The sequence below is a fragment of the Cebus imitator genome, unplaced genomic scaffold, assembly GCF_001604975.1.
Source record: "Cebus imitator isolate Cc_AM_T3 unplaced genomic scaffold, Cebus_imitator-1.0 Scaffold76, whole genome shotgun sequence".
In the NCBI taxonomy this organism is placed as follows: Eukaryota; Metazoa; Chordata; class Mammalia; order Primates; family Cebidae; genus Cebus; species Cebus imitator.
Genome location: NW_016107391.1, coordinates 9,725,609 through 9,746,272, shown reverse-complemented (window position 1 = coordinate 9,746,272; position 20,664 = coordinate 9,725,609). Strand labels below are relative to the sequence as shown.

At 40.5% G+C, this 20,664-nt stretch overlaps 1 protein-coding gene across 2 annotated transcripts; it reads right to left on the bottom strand.

Moving 5' to 3' along the window:
- Positions 1-11,724: 11,724 nt before the first annotated feature.
- IL5 (interleukin 5) lies at positions 11,725-14,116 on the bottom strand. 2 transcript variants are annotated; one of them, XM_017532454.2, is made up of 4 exons: positions 13,935-14,116; positions 13,696-13,728; positions 12,291-12,419; positions 11,725-12,185 (listed from the first exon to the last, which is right to left on the bottom strand). In XM_017532454.2, exons 1-4 carry the CDS (start codon positions 14,076-14,078, stop codon positions 12,087-12,089), a joined length of 405 nt encoding a protein of 134 aa, XP_017387943.2. In that variant the 5' UTR covers positions 14,079-14,116; the 3' UTR covers positions 11,725-12,086. The 2 variants fall into 2 exon arrangements, with proteins under 2 accessions (XP_017387943.2, XP_037595853.1); XM_037739925.1 differs by having other exon boundaries at positions 11,886-12,185; positions 12,287-12,419; positions 13,935-14,093.
- Positions 14,117-20,664: the final 6,548 nt, after the last annotated feature.

Sequence of the window (20,664 nt, the reverse complement as noted above, 5' to 3'; positions counted from 1 at the left end):
ACTTTCTGTGCTATCTTCACCATTTTTCTGTAAATCTAAAATTTTTTCTAAAATAAAAAGTTTATTTAAGAAAACAGTTCTGCTATGATTATGATTATCTCTCCTGATGTTCATGGGCAAGAATTTCTCTAGAATATGCACTACGTTGAAATTCGGGGTCATAGGGTACATGCACGCTCAATTTTTTACTAGGAACTGCATTTCAAAAGTATAATTTTACTCTTTGGTAGACAATGTCTAAGAATTCCTTTTACTTTACATCCTGGGCAATAATTTTAATGTCTGACTTTTTAATTTCTACCAGTCTGGTGGGTGTGAAATGTTATCTCATTGTGGTTTAATTTTGCATTTTCCTGATTACTAACAAGATTAAACATCTCTTTATATGTTTATTGGCCATTATGTGTTTCCTGTTCTAAGAAATGCTTATTCATGTCATTTACTTTTTTTTTTTCTAGTGGGTTATCTTTTTCTTACTGATTATGAGGATTTTGTTAGACTTTCTTGAAACTAATGCTTAGTCATTTATAAGTGAAACAAATATTTGTCCTAGCTTTCGGTTTGTCTTTTCACTCTCCTTATGGTAAATATGATGAATATTGAATGTATCAATCTTTTCCTTGGTGAGCTGCTCTTTTTGGGTTTTATTTATGAAATCCTTCCATTCTGACTGGGAAGCTCCTATTTTCCTCTCCAGATCCACTCTGGACCCCTCTTTAGCCTCTGTGTCCTGAGAGGCTGGCCAGTGTGAACTATATTAGTAGCTTCTTTGCCCACAGGTTTCCATTGGGTTTGACGATGGGAGCATTGACAGGTGATCAAAAGGTAGGAGGTGAATGAAGCCAGCTATGTATCCCTTAGCTCTCTCCTTGCAAGGATGCTGCAAGCTGGTTATGTCCCTTGACTTAAGGTCCCAGCTCTTGCCAACTGGTGGTCTGCATGTACTGCTTTGTATCTCTGAATTTCAATAAATCATCCCTCTCCTCTTGCAGTTCCTGTTACTAGCCCCCAAGGGCTTTGTTTTCCCTGCACTATGTTCTCACTTTTATAATGGTCCCTTTATTAAATAAACGGTCCTTAAGTTACTCAATATGAGTGTCCCATCTGTTTCCTGCTGGATATGCCCACTCCCAGGTCATATTTTCTGTTTTTAAATTAGTTTTTTTAGTAGTCTATCTCTCTACCCCTAGGATTTCTTAACTTTGCCACTACTGACGTTTTGGATGGGAGAATTCTGTTGTGGAGGGCCGCTGGGTGTGCTGTAGGATGTTTAGCAGCATCCCTGGCCCCTACCCACTAGATGCCAGTAGCCTCTCCCCCTTCCCCTCCAATTGTGACAATCTAAAATTGCCAAATGTTCCCTTGGGGTGGGGGAGTCACCCTCTGTTGAGAACTACTGTCATAACCTCTTGTCAATACTACACTAACTTAGTAATTAAAACGTGATATCTAGCAAGGCACATTCTCTCATTTTGGAATTTTTGTTTGTTTGTTTGTTTGTTTTTGAGACAGGGTCTCACTCTATTGCCTAGGCTGGAGTGCAATGGCACAACCTCAGCTCACTGCAACCTCTGCCTCCTGGGCTCAAGCAATTCTCTTTCCTGGGCCTCCCAAGTAGCTGGGACTACAGGTGTGTGCCACTATGCCTGGCTAATTTTTTTTGATTTTTAGTGGAGACAGGGTTTTGCCATGTCACTCAGGCTGGTCTTGACCTTCTGACCTCAGATAGTCTGCCCGCCTAGACCTCCCAAAGTGCTAGGATTATAGGTGTGAGCCACTGTGCCCGGCCAGATTCTCCCATTTTGAGCTCCTTTGGAACTGTATTGGCTATTCTTGGACTCGCATTTTTCCATGTACGTTTTAGAATCATCATAATAAGTATCATGAAAAAAATTGTTGAGATTTTGATAGGAGTCACGTTAAATGTATAAATCAGTTTCCAAATGATAGTGTCAAATCTTGATCCATGGACATAGTAGGTCTTTGCATTTGCTGGTGTTAATATCTTTCAGTAAAGTTTTTTTTTTTTTTTTGAGACGGAGTTTCACTCTTGTTACCCAGGCTGGAGTGCAATGGCGCGATCTCGGCTCACCGCAACCTCCGCCTGCTGGGTTCAGGCGATTCTCCTGCCTCAGCCTCCTGAGTAGCTGGGATTACAGGCACGCACCACCATGCCCAGCTAATTTTTTGTATTTTCAGTAGAGACGGGGTTTCACCATGTTGACCAGGATGGTCTCGATCTCTTGACCTTGTGATCCACCCGCCTCGGCCTCCCAAAGTGCTGGGATTACAGGCTTGAGCCACCGCGCCCGGCCGTTCAGTAAAGTTTTTAAATGCTTTCCATATTTTGTTAGCATTATACTTTGGTACTTTATATTCCTTTGTTTTCTTTTAGCGAGATGGGGTCTCACTATGTTGCCTAGGCTGGAGTGCAGCCTCGAACTTCTGGCCTCAAAATATCCTCCTGCCTTAGCCTCTACTAAGCAGTTGAAACTACAAGCATGTGCCCCCATACCTGCTCTTTGGGACTTTATAGTCTTATAAGTATTATAATAATGCTTTTTTTTTTTTTTTGAGATGGAGTTTCACTCTTGTTACCCAGGCTAGAGTGCAATGGCGCGATCTCGGCTCATCGCAACCTCCGTCTCCCGGGTTCAGGCAATTCTCCTGCCTCAACCTCCTGAGCAGCTGGGATTACAGGCACGCACCACCATGCCCAGCTAATTTTTTGTAGTTTTAGTAGAGACGGGGTTTCACCATGTTGACCAGGATGGTCTCGATCTCTTGACCTCGTGATCCACCCGCCTCGGCCTCCCAAAGTGCTGGGATTACAGGCTTGAGCCGCCGCGCCCGGCAATAATGTTTATTCTTACTTGTAATGATGTCTTCTTTAAAATTACATTATCTATTTTTTGGTAAAGTATAATGTTGTAATTGACTTTGCATATTCATCCAGCAACTTGCTGAACTCTCTTATTTCTTATAATCATTTGACTGACTCTGCATGTTTTTGAGTTCCATTTTTATCATAGTGTATCATCTGCATACATATATAACTTTTTTCTTCCTTTACAATCCTCATATTTATTAGTTCTATTAATATTAATGGTCTTTTTGCAAAGGCTGGGACCATTGGTCAGTTTTTAATTGAAATAAAGTTAGTCTCCAGGGCCACTACTACATCATAGAAAGCCTCTGTGAAAATTGGAAAAAGATACCTGAAACTGTCATACATATTCAAATATATAATGTCTCTAATGTAAATGGTGCTTCCTGGGATTGTACAGTGTACACAGAGTGGTCCTTCAGGAATTCTTGCATTATTCTTCTCTTAAAGAGATGATTTTAACATATTACTATTGAGCACAGTATTTTCTATAAGTTTATCAGATTAAAAATTTCCTTTCTATTTTGACTTTGTTAAAAAGTAATTATCATAAATGAATGTAAAATTTCAGTAATGCTTTTTGTGCATTGATATCATCATGGGATTCTTCTCTCTCTCTCTCTCTCCCTCTCTTATGTTTTTTTATATTTTTGAGACTGAGTTTCCCTCTTGTCACCCAGGCTGGAGTGCAATGGCTCGATCTCAGGTCACTGCAACTTCCACCTCCCAGGTTCAAGCAATTCTCCTGCCTCAGTCTCCTAAGTATCTGGGATTACAGGGCCCACCACCATGCCCAGCTAATTATAGGTTTTTAGTAGAGATGGGTTTTCATCATATTGACCAGGCTGGTCTCAAACTCCTGACCTCAGGTGATCCACGCACTTTGGCCTCCCAAAGTGCTGGTATTATAGAGGTGTGAGCCACTGTGCCCAGACTGATTCTTCTCTTTAAAAAAGAGAAGAATTAATGTGGTAAATTACATTAATAGATTTTCTGACATTTAATTTTATATTCCTGAAACTCATTTTATATTCCTGAAATATTTCATATTCCTGACATTTAATTATATATTTCTGAAAGAAAGACATTGCATTGGTTGTTATGTAATGTCTTTTTATACATGCTGGACTTGGATTGATAACACTTTGATAACAATGTTTATATCCACATTCATGAGTGAGTACGGGATCATAATTTTTCTTTCCTATATTTTCCTCCTCTGACTTTAGTATGCTGTGTGTTAGCTTCACAACATGAGCTGGGAAATATCCCATTTTATTTATTTTTTATAAGAGTTTGTACATGTTTGGAATTATATGTGACCTGAAAGTTTAGAAGGGCTTATCTATAAAACTATCTGGACTTGATGTATTCTTTCAGGAAAGATTTTAAATAACTGGTTTAATTTCTTTAGTGGTTCTAGATCTGATTTTTTCTATATCTTCTCGTATCAGTTGTGGAAATTTATATTTGTATTGGATACGTATTTGTGTACCTTCTCAGTTTGCCCTCACAGCCTCCTATCTGTCTCTTTGTCAGCACCACACCAACACCAAGTCACCCCTTAACTGCCAGGCATAGAAGGCAAACAGAGCCTGACCTCAGCCTCCGCTTTCTGAAGAGACCTGGCTATGATATTTAGTATCAGATGCAGTTTTGGGTAGCAAACACTTGGAAATGGAACATCAACACTGGATTATTAGCTCCTTAAAATCATATGAACCTATTGCTGAAAATAAGTAGGTTGATAATAACTTCTGGCATTGCAATTTCTTAAGCTCTTAGCTCTGGTTAATTTAGATTAGGGGCAGGTGGACAGCGAGAGAATGAAAGATAAAGTGGCAGGGTTATATGAGAACCACGTTAATTATAAAGATTGCAGAGTACGATGACTCTTCTGACAGCAATGAAGACCTTACCAAAAGAAAATGATAGGCTCATGGCACTCTAGTTCTAACTTAACATATTATCTGAATGCTTGACAACTCCTGTGGCAACTTTAAAGGAGACTCTTACTTCCAGCAACTGCAGGGCAGACCTATCTGAAAATTAGGCTTGGGATCTAATTTGCAGGCCTTTGAAGAGCTTCAAAGGAGGAGAGTGGATTTTGGACATTCTGTGTCAAAGTCAGGGTTCTAATGAGAAAAGGGTGAGACCATGAGAACTGGGATAGAAATATTTGGGTAGACAAACCTAAAACTCTTGAACCTACAAATTCTCTGAACCTTCCTTAACTGGTGGAAGCAGAACTTTCCTTCTTGCCAGAGTAGACTAACTTCTCCTTGCCTAGAGACAGAATAATTATTTTTACTTGAAACATATGCTTCACAAGATGACATTTGTTCTGCCCACGACCCTCCCTCAACACTCCTCATTGCCTCAAGGCCAATAATTAAAGTCAGATCTCGGAACATCTTGTGTTAACTAGGCACCAACCAGGAGACACAAACTATACCGGTTATTTTAACAAACAGAATTGAATATAAAGAATTGTTAGCCAGGGGCTGGAAAAGTAGGCAGGCAAAAAGGGAAATATAATGTATCAAGGAGGTGGCAATTGTGGGAAGCAGCTAGCACTTCTGTGGCTGGGAAGCAAAGGGAACAGGTGAAAATTATTAAAACTTATAAATTTGGAGGAGGGGCTTTGTGGACCTGAAACTCAGACGTCTATGGAGGGGACACTTGTCGCATGCAGTGTAGTTCCTGAGCTCAGAAAAGGTGTCCTATGGGAATGAGATCCAGACCTCTGTGGGGATGCTGGTTAGCTGGTGCTGGGGTCTCAGAGGGGAATGAGGTGTGCTAAGGTTGGTTCTATGAATGGTGGAAAAACTGCAAACTAGAATCAAATGCTGCTACTAGAGTCAACTGCTGCCACCATGGTTAATGTTAGGATTTGGATTAGGAATAGGAATATAAGAGGACAGGAACAGGAAACAAAAACAAAGACTAGGTAGCAACAGGAAGAAACAAATCCCGTTTTCTCCCTCCAGCCTCCTAGTCTGCATCTCCTATTGACAGATCCTAACAGAGATTCAGCTGGCAAGGGAGAAATTGGTTTGCAGAATCTCAGCTGCAGCAGAGTATAGTATAGTGAGCTTGAAGCTGAGAGACAACAGCTTCAAGCTGACATACATTCTTGGCAGGGAAGTGTAAGGTGTGCAAGAGTTTACTAATATGTATCGTCAGAATCCAGAATCGAGTGCATCCTGTGACTGTTTGTCCAGAAGAATATAGAGTTGAATGGGATTGGATTCCTTGGCATGGGTATATTTATGACTCAGAATTTTAAGTTTTCTCAAGAACAACAGAAGCTTGTCCTAACAGTTTGCTGGAGGGGCTCCTTGAAGCCTGATACTGATGATGGTGTACAGAATACACAGTGGAGACACCTGAACTTCCTCCCATAGTGTTGAAGAAGAGACCAGATAGCTCAGAGATGTAGGAATACTAAAATGGATTTATTGTATCTGGTCTGAGAACCCACTACCTGACTATGTTCCTGGAAGACACAGAGTATACTCCTTTTACTAACACAGGAACAGATGCACTAGTGAAGAGAAGCAGGCATCATTGCAAACATTAGTGGTGGATGTCCCCTGTAAGCGGGGTTGAAGATGAAAAATTCTGCTAATGACATGGAATCCCTAATATCAATAGGCAAGATGAGATCCCCAGAGTGGCAGAGCTCAGGTTGGAAGCACTTAAACATTAGAAGCAAGGGGGACATAATTACCAACACAAACAGCAAGGCCATGGTGCCAACCAGGGTGCCTTGACTCTTAACCTTCAGAGATCTATTGTGGTGGCTAAGAAATTGAAGTGTTCCTGGAGACATGGATAATCAACTAGCATGTACGTGTAATCAGGTAAAGGGCTGACATCAGCCACCACAGTGGAAAAGCAGGCTCTTCATCCAGTTCCCAGGTCTAAGGCATTCATAAACCTAATGTCCATTGATTGGACGGAAGGACTCTACAATCCCACCACATATACATGCAGTAAACTTTCTTTAATCCTTTACCAAAGAAACCTAGAGCCAGCCAGCCATTAGGATAAGTACATGCTAGTATAGGAGGTACTCAGACTTTTCAAGCATTGTTAGATCTGAGGGCTGAGCTAATATTGACACCTGGAAGACCTAAACCTGCCATGATTCTTTGGTTAGAATGGGACTTCCATAGGACAAGTAATAAATGAAGCCTCTTAGGTTTGAGTCTTTTATACCCTGGGACTATTTTTCTAATTCTTTATTATATAAATGGAATAAATATTCTTAGCACCTGGCAGAACCTTCATGTGGCTTTGAAACTTTTGTAACATCTCATTACATTTATAGCCCTGTGCATTTTACTCTCTCTATGTCATGATCCTGATGATAAATGTATACTGTGATGTGAGACCGGGAAAGCAGTAAGTCAGCTGGTAACAGGTAGGTACATTGAGATTAAAAAAACTGCTGGGTATGATGGCACTTGCCTATAGTTCCAGCTACTCAGGAGGCTGAGATGAGAGGATCACTTGAGCCCAAGAGTTTGAATGCAGCCTGGCCAACATAGCAAGACTCTATCTCTTAAAAAAATAAAAAATAAGGCCGGGTGCAGTGGCTCATACCTGTAATCCCAGCACTTTGGAAGGCCAAAGCGGGTGGACTGTTTGAGGTCAGGAGTTCAAGACCAGCCTGACCAAGATTTTTCACAGAGATGGGGGTCAGGCATGGTGGCATACACCTGTAGTCCAAGCTACTCGGGAGGCTGAGGCAGGAGAATCACTGGAACCCAGGAGGTGGAAGTTACAGTAAGCCGAGATCGTGCCACTACACTCCAGCCTGGGTGACAAAGTGAGACTCTGTCTCAATAAATAAATAAATAAAGAGGCCAGCGTGGTGGCTCATACTTGTAATCTTAGCACTTTGAGAGGCCAAAGTAGGAGGATCGCTTGAGGCCAAAAGTTTGAGACTAGCCTGGGTCACATAGTGAAACCTCATCCCTAGAAAATAATCTTAAAAGATATTAACTAGGCATGCTAGTAAGTGCCTGTAGACCCAGCTACTGGGGAGGCTGAGACAGGAGAATCACTTGAGGCCAGGAGTTCAGGGCTGCAGTGAGCAATGATCAAGCCACTGACTCCAGCCTGGGTGACACAGCAAGACTGTCTCTTAAAAAAAAANAAAAAAAAAAGAGGGGGCTAGACATGGTGGTTCATGCCTGTAATCCCAGCTCTTTGGGAAGCTGAGGCACTGGATCACGGGGTCAGGAGATGGAGACCATCCTGGCCAACATGGTGAAACCCCGTCTCTACTAAAAATGCAAAAAAATTAGCTGAGCATGGTGGTGTGTGCCTGTAGCCGCAGCTACTCGGGAGGCTGAGGGAGGAGAATCGCTTGAACCCAGGAGGAAATGGTTGCAGTGAGCCTGGATCGTGCCACTGCACTCAAGTCTGGGTGACAGGGCAAGACTTCATCTCAAAAAAAAAAAGGTGGGGGTGGTGAATGAAAACATCTAAAGGGCAATTACAAGTTTGTTGGGCGAAAAAGAACAAAGATACTGAAACAGAGGATATAATGTGGACCAAGGCATAGAGTAATGAAAATTCATGGGTATTCTGGGAAGAATAAGAGCCTAGTATTCTCTACAGAACCTCTCTCTCTCTGTCTCTCTCTCTCTCTCTTTTGAAACAGGGCCTCACACTGTTGCCCAGAGTGGCACAATCAGGGCTCATTGCAGTCTCACCTCCTGGACTCAGGTGATCCTCCCACCTCAGCCATCTGTGTAGTTGGGACAACAGGCATGCACCACCATGCCTGGCTACTTTTCTCTCTTTTTGTAGAGATATAGTCTTGCTATGTTGCCTAGCCTAGTCTCGAACTCCTGGACTCAAGTGATCCTCCTGCCTCAGCTTCCCAAGGTGCTGGGATTACAGGCATGAGCCACCATGCCTGGCCTGAACATCTCCACAATTAATGTTTTCCATGTAGAACACTTCTTCATATAATGTGTCTCTCAATACAATGCTTTCCCACCAATATTTATACTGGAAAAATATTTATATCCCCAAACATAACACATTTTTTAACAAAGTAATGGGGGAGTCAATGGATAAAGTCTTTAGATTTTTTCCAAATACAGTTGGTAGCAAATCAGAGTTCACAGAAGACAATCGGAAAGGCTCTGTATGTTAACGAAGCGGACATGCAGCGCTTTATACAGACAAAGCAACATTATATTAACTGCTGAGTGATCAGGAAGTACTGTTTTAAATATCTTATCTCCTCATTTTACTACAATTAAATAAATGAATGCAAAATATTTTGTTTAAATTTTTACACCCTAATGTGTTTGTTGCTTATATATTTACTAAGTTTTATATGCTTTAAGAAGTTGGTTGAAGAGTTTGGGTTGAGACATAATGCATTAAAATTTTTACCACTTAAAATGATGGGAATGAAGCACCTGGTTAATATTTTCTTACCAAGGATGTTACGTGGACGATGCTAGTATTTCTGTATGGCAGAGGTTAGAGGAGGCAGAGGTAGGCCTTGAATGACCTGTGAAGGAGCCTGGACTTCGATGGTAGTGAGTCAGAGGTGTTTATGCACAGCAGTGACATGTGGACGTGTGTGTGTTGTCAACAGGCTTGACACGAGTTTGAGTCGTTTTATTTCAGTTAGTTACAAACAGCCCTGATTGCTTTTAGCTTCTCTGGTACCTAGCAGATTGGTAAGGGCTCATTAGTGGGAATTTAGATGTGATATTCCAGTGTTGTTTTGTTTGTTTGTTTTGTTTTTGAGTCAGAGTCTTGCTCTGTCACCAGGCTGGAGTTCAGTGAAGGCAATTTCGGCTCACTGCAACCTTCACCTTCTGGGTTCAAGCAATTCTCCTGCCTCAGCCTCCCAAGTAGCTGGGACTACAGGCATGCACCACTACACCCAGCTAATTTTTGTATTTTTAGTAGAGATGGGGTTTCACCACGTTGGCCAGGATGGTCTTGAACTCCTGACCTTGTGATCCACCTGCTTCAACCTCCCAAAGTGCTGGGCTTACAGGCATGAGCCACTGTGCCCGGTGAAAGCAGGGCATAACTTTTTTTTTTTCTCTGTTATAGGTAAATATTTTTTAAATTATGTGCTAAAATAAAACTTTAAGAAAATGATTTGTAAATAAAATATTTCTTTTTTTTTTTTTTTTTTTTTGAGATGGAGTCTCACTCTGTCACTAGGCTGGAGTGCAGTGGTGTGATTTCGGCTCACTGCAACCTCCATCTCCCGGCTTCAAGCGATTCTTTTGCCTCAGCTTGCCAAGTAGCTGGGATTACAGGCGCCCGCTACCACACCCAGCCGATTTTTTGTATTTTTAGTAGAGACAGGGTTTCACCAGGATGGTCTCAATCTCCTGCCCTCGTGATCCATCCGCCTCAGGCTCCCAAAGTGCTGGGATTACAGGCGTGAGCCACCGTACCCAGCCCAGTAGTCCAGTCTTAAGTCCTTATTAACTATATTGGACCCTTATAAGGAAGAGGGAAAATGAACTTTTTTGAGAGAATATAAGTGTACAAGGGAAAGGATTTTGCATTTTATTCACTGTTGAATCCTAGCCCCTAGAATAGTCCTGGAGCATACTGGAACTCAGAATCTGCCGAATTGAATTAAGTTGAGATGAAGTCTTTTTGCAAGTTGAGTTTCCTGTTTCTGTCTCCTGCCTTTTTCTAGAGCAGTCAGCATGGTGCTGGGCTCATCCACTTCCTCCCTCACTGGCTCTGCTCCCAGTCCTGGGGCTTGGTGTGTGCACAAGTTGGAGACCTGGTGCAGGGTCCTGACCACCATGCCTGGGTGTCTGCTGGAAGGAAAACACATCTTTTTCTTTGGAAGAAGTTGCATTCTCCTCCCTGGGAATCTGTGTCTGACTGCTCAGGCCCCTCTCCCATGGCCAGAAAGAGCAGGAGCAATTGCTTCACAAAGCAGTGGAGCCCAATACTGCTGCAATCCATTCAGATAAAGCCCAGGCTAGGGGTACTGGCCTCTAAGGACCTCCAGCACAGGCCCACAGCTGCATCCCACACCCAGCATAGAGCCTGTGATCAATAAATATTTGTTGAATGAAAGAATGACAGAATGGACGATGTAGCTGAATATTGTTACTGGGTCTCTTCTCTGGGTCTATATCAGTTTTAAAATATTTTAAAGAGCATATTTTCCAGATCCTTGAGAAGTTTTCTCAAACAGAGGAATCTCTAGTGATGCTACTGATAGTCGTAAGGAGGCAGATTGGAGTGTTGCATGCCCTGCCCCTGGGAATACAGAACTCAGCCTTTCTAATGAGACTGCCTTACCAGTGTCTTTCTGCTCCTTTTGTTGTGCTGCAGGATCAGGTGGGGTAAGAACCTCTGTAGGCCCTGCCAGGGGGTTTCTGGGGTCCTCTCTATACTGGCAATGGGATTGGTCTGCCAAAATTCTTCTCATAGACTCGGAGGGAACCCAGTTACAGGTTCCCACACTGACCTTTTACAAGGGAAAGCCTTACAACTCATTTTAATTCTACAATCAGTCTTGGAAAGCACATTCATTTATTTTTTTTTCCCTGCAATTTACCCTGTACCATCCCAGGTTCTGAGTCTACTGTAGAGAGGAACCCAGGTTCACCTCCTGCCTGTGTCCCTGCTCTCCACACCCCCACTAAGTCCTGCTAGATCACTTCTACCTCTGGTGTGCTTTATAACCCCAAGACTTTTCCAGGGAGATGGGGATGCTCAGCCACATGTGCTCAGACCCTCCCTCCAAACTGGGCATGTGTTCAATGGACCGTGCTACCTTCAACTGCTAAAGCAGAGGCCAGCAGCAAATTGAACAGTTGTCTATTTTTATTTTATTGGAACACAATATAACATGAAATAAATATTAATTTACCAAATTCTCAACAATTTCATAAATATTATTAACAGGCATTTTACAGAATGTTAAGTTAAATAAGAAAAAAAGTATATATCAATTTTCCCTGGAGGAAAATACTTCAATGATTCTGATATCTAAAATATATTTTAAATATTTTATGTTTTCTGGCAAAGTGTCAGTGTGCCTGAAATGTTTACTTTCCCTCTGAAGTTTAATTACACTGAAAATTAAGGCCTAACCCTTCATTGGTCATCATTCTCATTGCCATAAAATGTCCTCCTCCAAAATCTTTGTCTACAACAAACCAGTTTAGTCTCAACTTTCTATTATCCACTCGGTGTTTATTACACCAAGAAACTCTTGCAGGTAGTCTAGGAATTGCTTTACTCTTCGTCTTTCTTGTCCACACTTTTTCTGTGAAAAAAGAAAAATGACAGTAGGTATTATCAGAAACTGTCAGTTCCATAGAATTAGGCACAGCCAGACAAATACAGCTTCCACTGAATGTGTATAACTTACTTTTTGGCGGTCAATGTGTTCCTTTATTAAAGACAAGTTTTGGAATAGTTTTTCCACAGCACTCCCTTGCACAGTTTGGTTCTCCAGTGTGCCTATTCCCTGAAAGATTTCTTCAGTGCACAGTTGGTGCTAAATGAGGAAAATTTTTAAAATGCAAATAATCAAAACAAGGTATAAAGATATGATCCATTGGCCATTCTACAATAAACATGTATTTCAAAACATCATATTGTACACAATAAACATATATACATTTTAATTTATTGATGAAAAAATAATTATTTAAAATAATTTGGTCCACAAATTTTGGCTTTGTTTGTGGTATGAATTCCCTTCTCCAAAGAGTTTTTTGTTTGTTTTCTAGGCAACAAACCACCACATAATCAGGCTGGGTGTGGTGGCTCACAACTGTAATCCCAGCACTTTGGGAGGCTGAGGCAGGTGGATCATGAGGTCAGGAGTTCCAGATCGGCCTGGCCAACATGGTGAAACCCTATCTCTACTAAAAATATAAAAATTAGCAGGGCATGGTGGTGGGTGCCTATAATCCCAGCTGCTCAGGAGGCTGAGGCAGGAGAATCACTTGAACCCGGGAGGCGGAGGTTGCAGTGAGCCGAGATTGTGCAACTGCACTCCAGTCTGGGCGACAGAGCAAGCCTCTGTCTCAGAAGCAACAATAACAACAACAAAAACCACCACATATTGAGATAAAATTTTCAAAAAGTAGATGAAGCTTGTATGATTACTGAGGAGTTTTATAAAGGATATAACTTAATTATGTAACCAGAAAAAAATGTTTTGGAAGTGTAATACATTATGCATTAAACTCACCTCAATGTGATTTCACAGTTCTAGCCGCTGATTTTATTCCATTTAAACAAATAAAATTATATATTTTACATTTTCATATGACCAGGACATATTCAAATGCATACAATATCATCATATAGTTATAATTAAGTATGCAGAAATTATTAATATAGGGCATTTGTTATATATTTCAATGTCTACTGCCCATGGTTCTAAACATATAGTTCTAAGTTGCTAATACTTTCAGAAAGACATTACAATGAGGAAGACCAGAGTCAGAACTGCACAGAGACTAGCAGGCACCTCTTACTCAGTGTGGAATCCTTCTGGAAAGAATCCCTGACATGAGGCTCTTTGCGAGGCAAACTAACAACATCCCCAAAGAGCCTAAACCACTTGTTGAAAGGATTCTACTTGTTAAAAAGCCATTCCTCATATTTCTAAGTATAGACATTGTATAGACATTCACAACCACCCATATGAAAACAAAAGTATAGAAAATTAAATAGCTCCAATCATAACTAACGATTTACAGCTTAAAATAGGAAATTTACTTATTCATGCAATCATTTTATTGAATCATAATTTAACTTACATTTTTATGTGCAGGAACAGGAATCCTCAGGGTCTGAAAAGGAAAGAAAATATAATCACTTTTTATAGCACACTGGCATTCATAATTTTTAATGGAATGTTGGCTAATGATATACTTATCACCCATGTACTAACATGCTCAGAATTTTATTTATAACATATCTCTCTGTATAGTAAAGGAACCATCACAAATGATTACCTATGCACTTTAAAGACTGTAGGAATCAGAAAGAAAATTACCTCATTGGCCATCAGCAGAGTTCGATGAGTAGAAAGCAGTGCCAAAGTCTCTTTCACCAAGGCACTTGTGGGACGTGCTGTGGGGTTGGCACACACGTGGGCAGCTCCAAGAGCTAGCAAACTCAAATGCAGAAGCATCCTCATGGCTCTAAAATGTTCTGCGTTCGCCTTTGGCAAAGAAAGTGCATAGTACAAGCCTGCATCCCCAATCAATTTATTCTCTGTCTGTCTTTGAGGAAATGAATAATTTCTAACAATCAGATAGAGAGTGCCTAATAATGGCATATTGTGAAACTAAATGTTTCCAATGCCTTGTATCTTAAAAAATAAATTTACTTTTATCTTTTAATAATAAAAATCCCTATTTTTCCCCTTTAAAAACATTTCCTATTACAAAGAAAATCTTTGGGTTAATACATCATTGCCCCATTTGCATTTCTTAAAATCGGAAGATTGAGTTCCTCTTAAAAGATGTGTACAAAAAGGAGAAGTATAAGGTAAACCACTGAACAGAGTTTTATGCTAAAATATGTAAATATTGGGAATGTTTTTTCAGATCGTCTATGTTCTACCATGACTGTAGCTAGATTAATCTGTCTTAAAAGAAATTGAAAATACTGATGGGAAGATAGTAACTAAAACGGAGACTGCCAAGCCTTGGCAGGGTCAAGTTTGGTTCAGTGGGGTCTTGATTAGGATCCTGTCTGTTGCCAGTGACTAGAAACCTAACCTAAAGTGGTTGAAGATAAACAGGGAACGTATTGTGTCATAGAATCAAACAGTCCAGAAATGGAGGCTCTTTTACATTTTGATGGCTTCAGTGACTCTTCCTTGACTCCATTCTTGGGCAGCTTTCCCACTGAGGTCCCAAGATGATGTCCAGACTCCTAGATCTATATGTATTCTGTTCATGAGCAGCAGGAAAAAGTAAGCTGTGCTTTTCTGATTGTTTAATCAAAAGCTTTCGAATTCAGTCTCTTTCTGACAAGGGTCACGTGTTCATCCTTGAACTGTGATCAGGGTGATTAGCTCTCCCTGGAGCTAGAGGTGACCCTCATCTCACCTCAACTGCATAGCTGAGAAATGTGGGGTTCCAGGTAGTAGTAAGACGGACAGATGCTGGGAAGGCAACCAATAAATATCTGTCACATATTCATAACACATGGACATGTCCTCTCCTTTATGTCTCACAAGCATGGGGGTGTCCTTTCACACCTTGGGCGGGCCATCAAATTAGGGGAATCAGCCTTTGTTCCTTAGGCTCAGACCTGTAATCCCAGAAAGGTGCAAATGAGGCCACCTCCTAGACCACACACTTCCTTTTTCCCTGGCCTGAGCAGACATGATGGAGGTGTATGTGGGCCATTGTTTTTAATAGAGTGCTTCTCTGAGCCTCCCAGAGTGCTCTGTGTTGGCAGCCTAGAAGCCTGACTTTAGGCCTGTCTTGAGTATCGATAACAGATGACACCAAACACAAATTGTTGCCCAGAACACTTTTCCAAAGCTAGGTACAGTTCTGTATGAGTAGAGGCAGCTGGGAAGTAGACACACCTTTAATATACATGCAATCTTAGCTCTGCACTGGAAGGATAGAGATAGTCTTGGGTTTCAGTGGCAGCCTTCTTGTACCATGTCTGGTTTTGTTTGTGCTGAAGTTTTGGGTTCTTGGTTAGACGTGTCTGATTTGCACATTTGAGAAATGTTTTCCTTGAGATTGCAGAAGAAGAAAATCTGTCAGGAGTGAGGTAGGAATCACAATAGGCTTGATCAAAGTGCTCTTAAAATGGTGTTCTCAGAAAAGAAACAAAGTTCTGGCAGGAGCCTTTTCTTCCCAGAGAATATGAGAGAGTTCGCACTGATTCCCCCTCACACCTTTGTGTTACACTGAGGAAGTTAGAGCTTAGGTGAAAGTTTCAGAGGAATTGCCAAATAACGTGTTCTTTTAGTACCTTAAATACACAAAGTTCTGAATGCTTAAATTATACCATAGGAGGCGGGGCAAGGTGGCTCCTGCTTGTAATCTCAGCACTTTGGGAGGCTGAAGCAGGAGGATTGCTTGAGCCCAGGAGTTTAAGACCAGCCCGAGCAACATAGTGAGGCGTCACCTGTACAAAAAATTAAAAATTAGGCTGAGCACAGTGGCTCATGCTTTTAATCCCAGCACTTTGGTAAACCCAGGCAGTGGATCCCTTGATTTTAGGAGTTCAAGACCAGTGAGTGAAACGGGCAGGGTGTAACACATCAAAGCTGGTGGGGGTCACGTGAAACCACAGTATGCATGATCTGTCTAAAGGTGGCAAGTGCTGCTTAGCTCCAGCTGATGCTTCCCAGGTGACACCCTTGGGCTTACATTACCAGATCATTCAATTTTTCAAAGAAGATTTTACAAAAATTAGCCGAGCATGATGATGTGTGCTGAGTAGTAATCCCAGCTACTCGGGAGGCTAAGGCAGGAGAATTGCTTGAACTCGGGAGGCAGCTTGCAGTGAGCTGAGATCGCACCACTGCCCTCCAGCCTGCGCAAGAGTGAAACTCTGTTTCAAAAAAAAAAAAAGCCTGTTTATTATATATAAAATCGCTGGTACATTTTTTTGCCAACATTTGAAAAATGTTGGCAACTGTATAATGTACCATTTTACAGCCTCTGTTTTATAGTGAAACTGTGGGCTCTTATTGGAAGGCTAGTTATAAAAAATACTTCTTATTGAAAATTGTATTTCTTTTAGAAATGTTTAATGGTGGCAAAATACACATAACATAAAATTTACTATCTTAACCATTTTTTAAGTGTTACAGCTCAGTAGCCTTAAGTACATTTATAATGTTGTGTGACGAATCTCCAGGATTCTTTTGTTTCATCTTGCAAAACTGAAACTCTGTACCCATTAAACAACAGCTCCCAACCCCTGCCCTCCTTCTCCCAGCACCTTGCAACTACTCTTCTACTTTCTGTCTTTATGAATTTGATGACTTTTGGTACCTCATATACGCATACAGTACTTCGCTTTTTGTGACTGGCTTTTATCACTTAGCATAATGTCTGTTCTCAAGATTCCTCCATGTTGTAGCATGTGTCAATTTCCTTCCTTTTAAAGGCTGAATAATATTTCATTGGATGTCTATAACATGTTTTGTTTATCCATGGCTTGTCGATGGACACTAATGTTGCTTCCATCCTTTGGCTATTGTGAATAATGCTGCTATGAACATGGGTGCACAAATTACATTTCTTATAAAGTTGTCATATTATTAACTTTTCCTCTGTAAGTCTGATCTCCCCAACCAGACTTTACACTATCTCAGAGTTGGACCTGTAAAATAATGTATTTGAAAGAGCTTTATTAATGCCAAACATCAAATAAAAGTTAATGATTTTAAACTTCCATGCCCAAGAATTAAAAATAATGTATGTAGTTTCTCCACCCTCAAGGAGATGGAACACAACCCCCTTTCCGTAAGTGTAGGATACACAGAGTGAAAAAAATTTTTTTTTTAAAAGAGAACTATATAGAAAGGGGAGAATGAGAGGAGTAACTTCACAGTGGAGAAACCTGATCAACGCTACCTCAGCTAGGCGATCCAGGTCAACGGTGGCAGTGAAACATCATGTTAATAGCATGTACCCGGTGACTCATGCCTGTAATCCCAGCACTTTGGGAGGCCAAGGAGGGCAGATCACAAGGTTGGGAGTTCGAGACCAGGCTTACCAACATGGTGAAACCCCATCTCTACTAAAAATACAAAAAAATTTGCTGGGCATGGTGGTACATGCCCATAATCCCAGCTACTCAAGAGTCTGAGGCAGGAGAATTGCTTGAATCCAGGAGGTGGAGGTTGCAGTGAGCCAAGATCATGCCACTGCACTCTAGCCTGGGCAACAGAGTGACTGTCTAAAAAAAAATAAATAGCATATACCTTCGATATGATGTGATAAGAATGGAACTTTATCTCTGTCATCTTCCTCTCCCAAACCAGGAGCCTCTGCCTAACCGTGAGACAAACACTACGCATACTCAAATGGAAGGACAAAATGCCTGACCAGTGCTCCTTAAAATTGTTAAGGTCATCAAAAACAAGCACAGTCTGAGAAACTGACACAGCCGGAGGCCTCTAAGAGACATGATGACTACATACAATGTGGTATCATGGATAACACTCAGAAACAGAAAAAGGACAATGAGCACAACTAAGGGAATTAGAAAAAGCCTGGAGTTTAGTAATATACCAATATTAATAACTTAGTTGTGACAATTGTGCCATAGTAATGTTAACAACAGGGGCACACTGGAACTCTCTATAACAATCTTGAAATTCTCTATAAAGGTAAAATTACTTAAAATAAAAAGTGTATTAAAAATAATACTGCAGCCCGGTGTGGTGGCTCATGCCTATAACCCCAGCATTTTGGGAGGCCAAGGCAGGCAGATCACAAGGTCAGGAGTTCGAGACCAACCTGGCCAACATGGTAAAATCCTGTCTCTACTAAAATACAAAAATTAGCTGGGCATTGTGGCTGGTGCCTGTAATCCCAGCTACTTGGGAAGCTGATAAAGGAGAATTCTTGAACCCAGGAGGCAGAGATTTCAGTGAGCCGAGATTGCGCCACTGCACTCCAGCCTGGGCAATAGAGTGAGACTCCATCTCAAAAATGATAATAATAATAATAATACTGCACACTGAAAAAAGTTAATGATTGTTTTTACCATTATTATTAAAAAGGCTTTGTTCAGGAGGCTGAGGCCAGAGGGTCAATTGGGCCCAAGAGTCTAAGACTATCCTGGGCCACATAGCCAGACCCCATCTCACAAAAAAGACTTTGAATTCCATGAGTAAAATGCAGTTGGCACCTTTTTATTTTACCAGTAGATTATGAGCTCCTTGAGAATAAGGTTTTTATTGAATTGATCTCTTTATCCTTGAGGACTAGCCTATTGGAGACAGTAAAATAAAGATTTGTTGAGTAAATAACTGAATGAACAAGCAGGCACTTACAACAGCTGTATTTATCTTTTGTTGTATTCCTTGAACAAATTAATGTGAATAGAGCAGGCCCTTGAATAACTTTGCTTAGTCTATGTCATTTTATTATATTGTTGATAAGAACAGCAATTGCTTCCCAGCCAAAGCCATTGTCTATGTGAAGTTCGCACAACTTCCCACATCCCAAAGATGTGCACATGAGGTGAATTGGCATGTCTACACGGTCCCAGTCTGTGTGAAAGTGTGTGTGTCTGTTTGTGTGTGTGTCTGTGTGCCCTGCAATGGAATGGTGTCCTATCCAGGACTGGTGCTCACCTTGTACCTCGAGCTACTGGGATAGGCTCTGGTCACCTTCAACCTTCAACTGGAATAGTTGGGTAAATAATTATGTAAGTATAGCTGATAATTGTTTCAATGTTTAATAGTAGACATGTTTGGTCTTTATTTAGAAGTTTAATGATGTTTTTGTTACCAGAAATATGCCATAGGAACATAACCTTCATTCATATCAATTCGCCTATGGTAAAATTGGTTTTGTTATACTTTCTTTCCCTTAAAGTTTGTTTCCAAGAACCTATTGATCACATTAAGTGAGGATTACCGTACTGTGGAAACTCAAGAAGTCTTTTACTTGCAGCTGGGAGCCTGAAGTAACAAAAACATCTTTAGCACAACTCCCGGGCGAAAGAGAGCAAAGCTTTAAAGTTCAGAGGCAATGTGAACTACCATTTGGATTTTTAAAAATCCATGTTTTTATAGAGAAATAGAAAGAAATAGGCAATCAGTACTCTGATTTTTAAATAATTATTGGTAATTTTATAATTTAGAAAAAGGACTTTGAATAATATTGAAAAGTTATATTGGTGGGTAACATCCATCCTTTTGTCCTAAAACCTTTATCTCTATTAGCGGGTAACACATTGGCAACATATTTTTAAAACTGATAACTGTGGTTTTTACTGTGCAGTCCTTAAGGTCAAATGACTCTTCCATGAACTGATTCTAATCAACTGGGGATGATGCCCCAAATTATTCATGGTAACTAAATGTAAATTGATAATATCTCTTTTTCTTCTTGACTCTATTCGAACTTCTACACTTTCAATCTCCCTTTAATATGTTTTTTTAATTGAATAAATAACATTATAGGAAAACAAACACAGAACCTCTTGATATAGCAACTATCAGTTTTTTGAAAACATCTTCCAATCCATAGTAACACATAGACAGTTTTACAGAGTTTTAATCAGTGAATATATGCAGTTGTATTTCTTTTTTACTTAATATTTCTCTTTCACATATCTATACAGCTTTCCCACTTATTATTTTAGTGATTACCTGCTATTAGGTGAAATTGATGGCACCATAGTTTCCATCAACATTTCCCAACTTGCAGGCACTGGGGGGGGGGGTTTAGCATTCCACAATTTTAAACAATGCTACTATAAACACCTGTGTAAAATTTTAAAAAATTTCTTTATGCTAAGAAACTTGTATAATCATTTTTATAGCCTTTGTTACATTTTACCAGATCACTCTCTGAAAATATTCAATGCAGAAAAAAGGAATCTTATATTTTCACAGGGTTTTACAATTTATAAAGTGCTTTCACAAAAATTGTTTTGTTTAATCTTGATATCAGCACTGGGAATAGATTTCTTTCCCCAAAGGTCTGTTAGCACCAGGCTTTACAGGTTTTTCTGGGAGAGCAAATGAGCCCAGAAGGAAGAAGTGACGCAGAAGCAGTGGG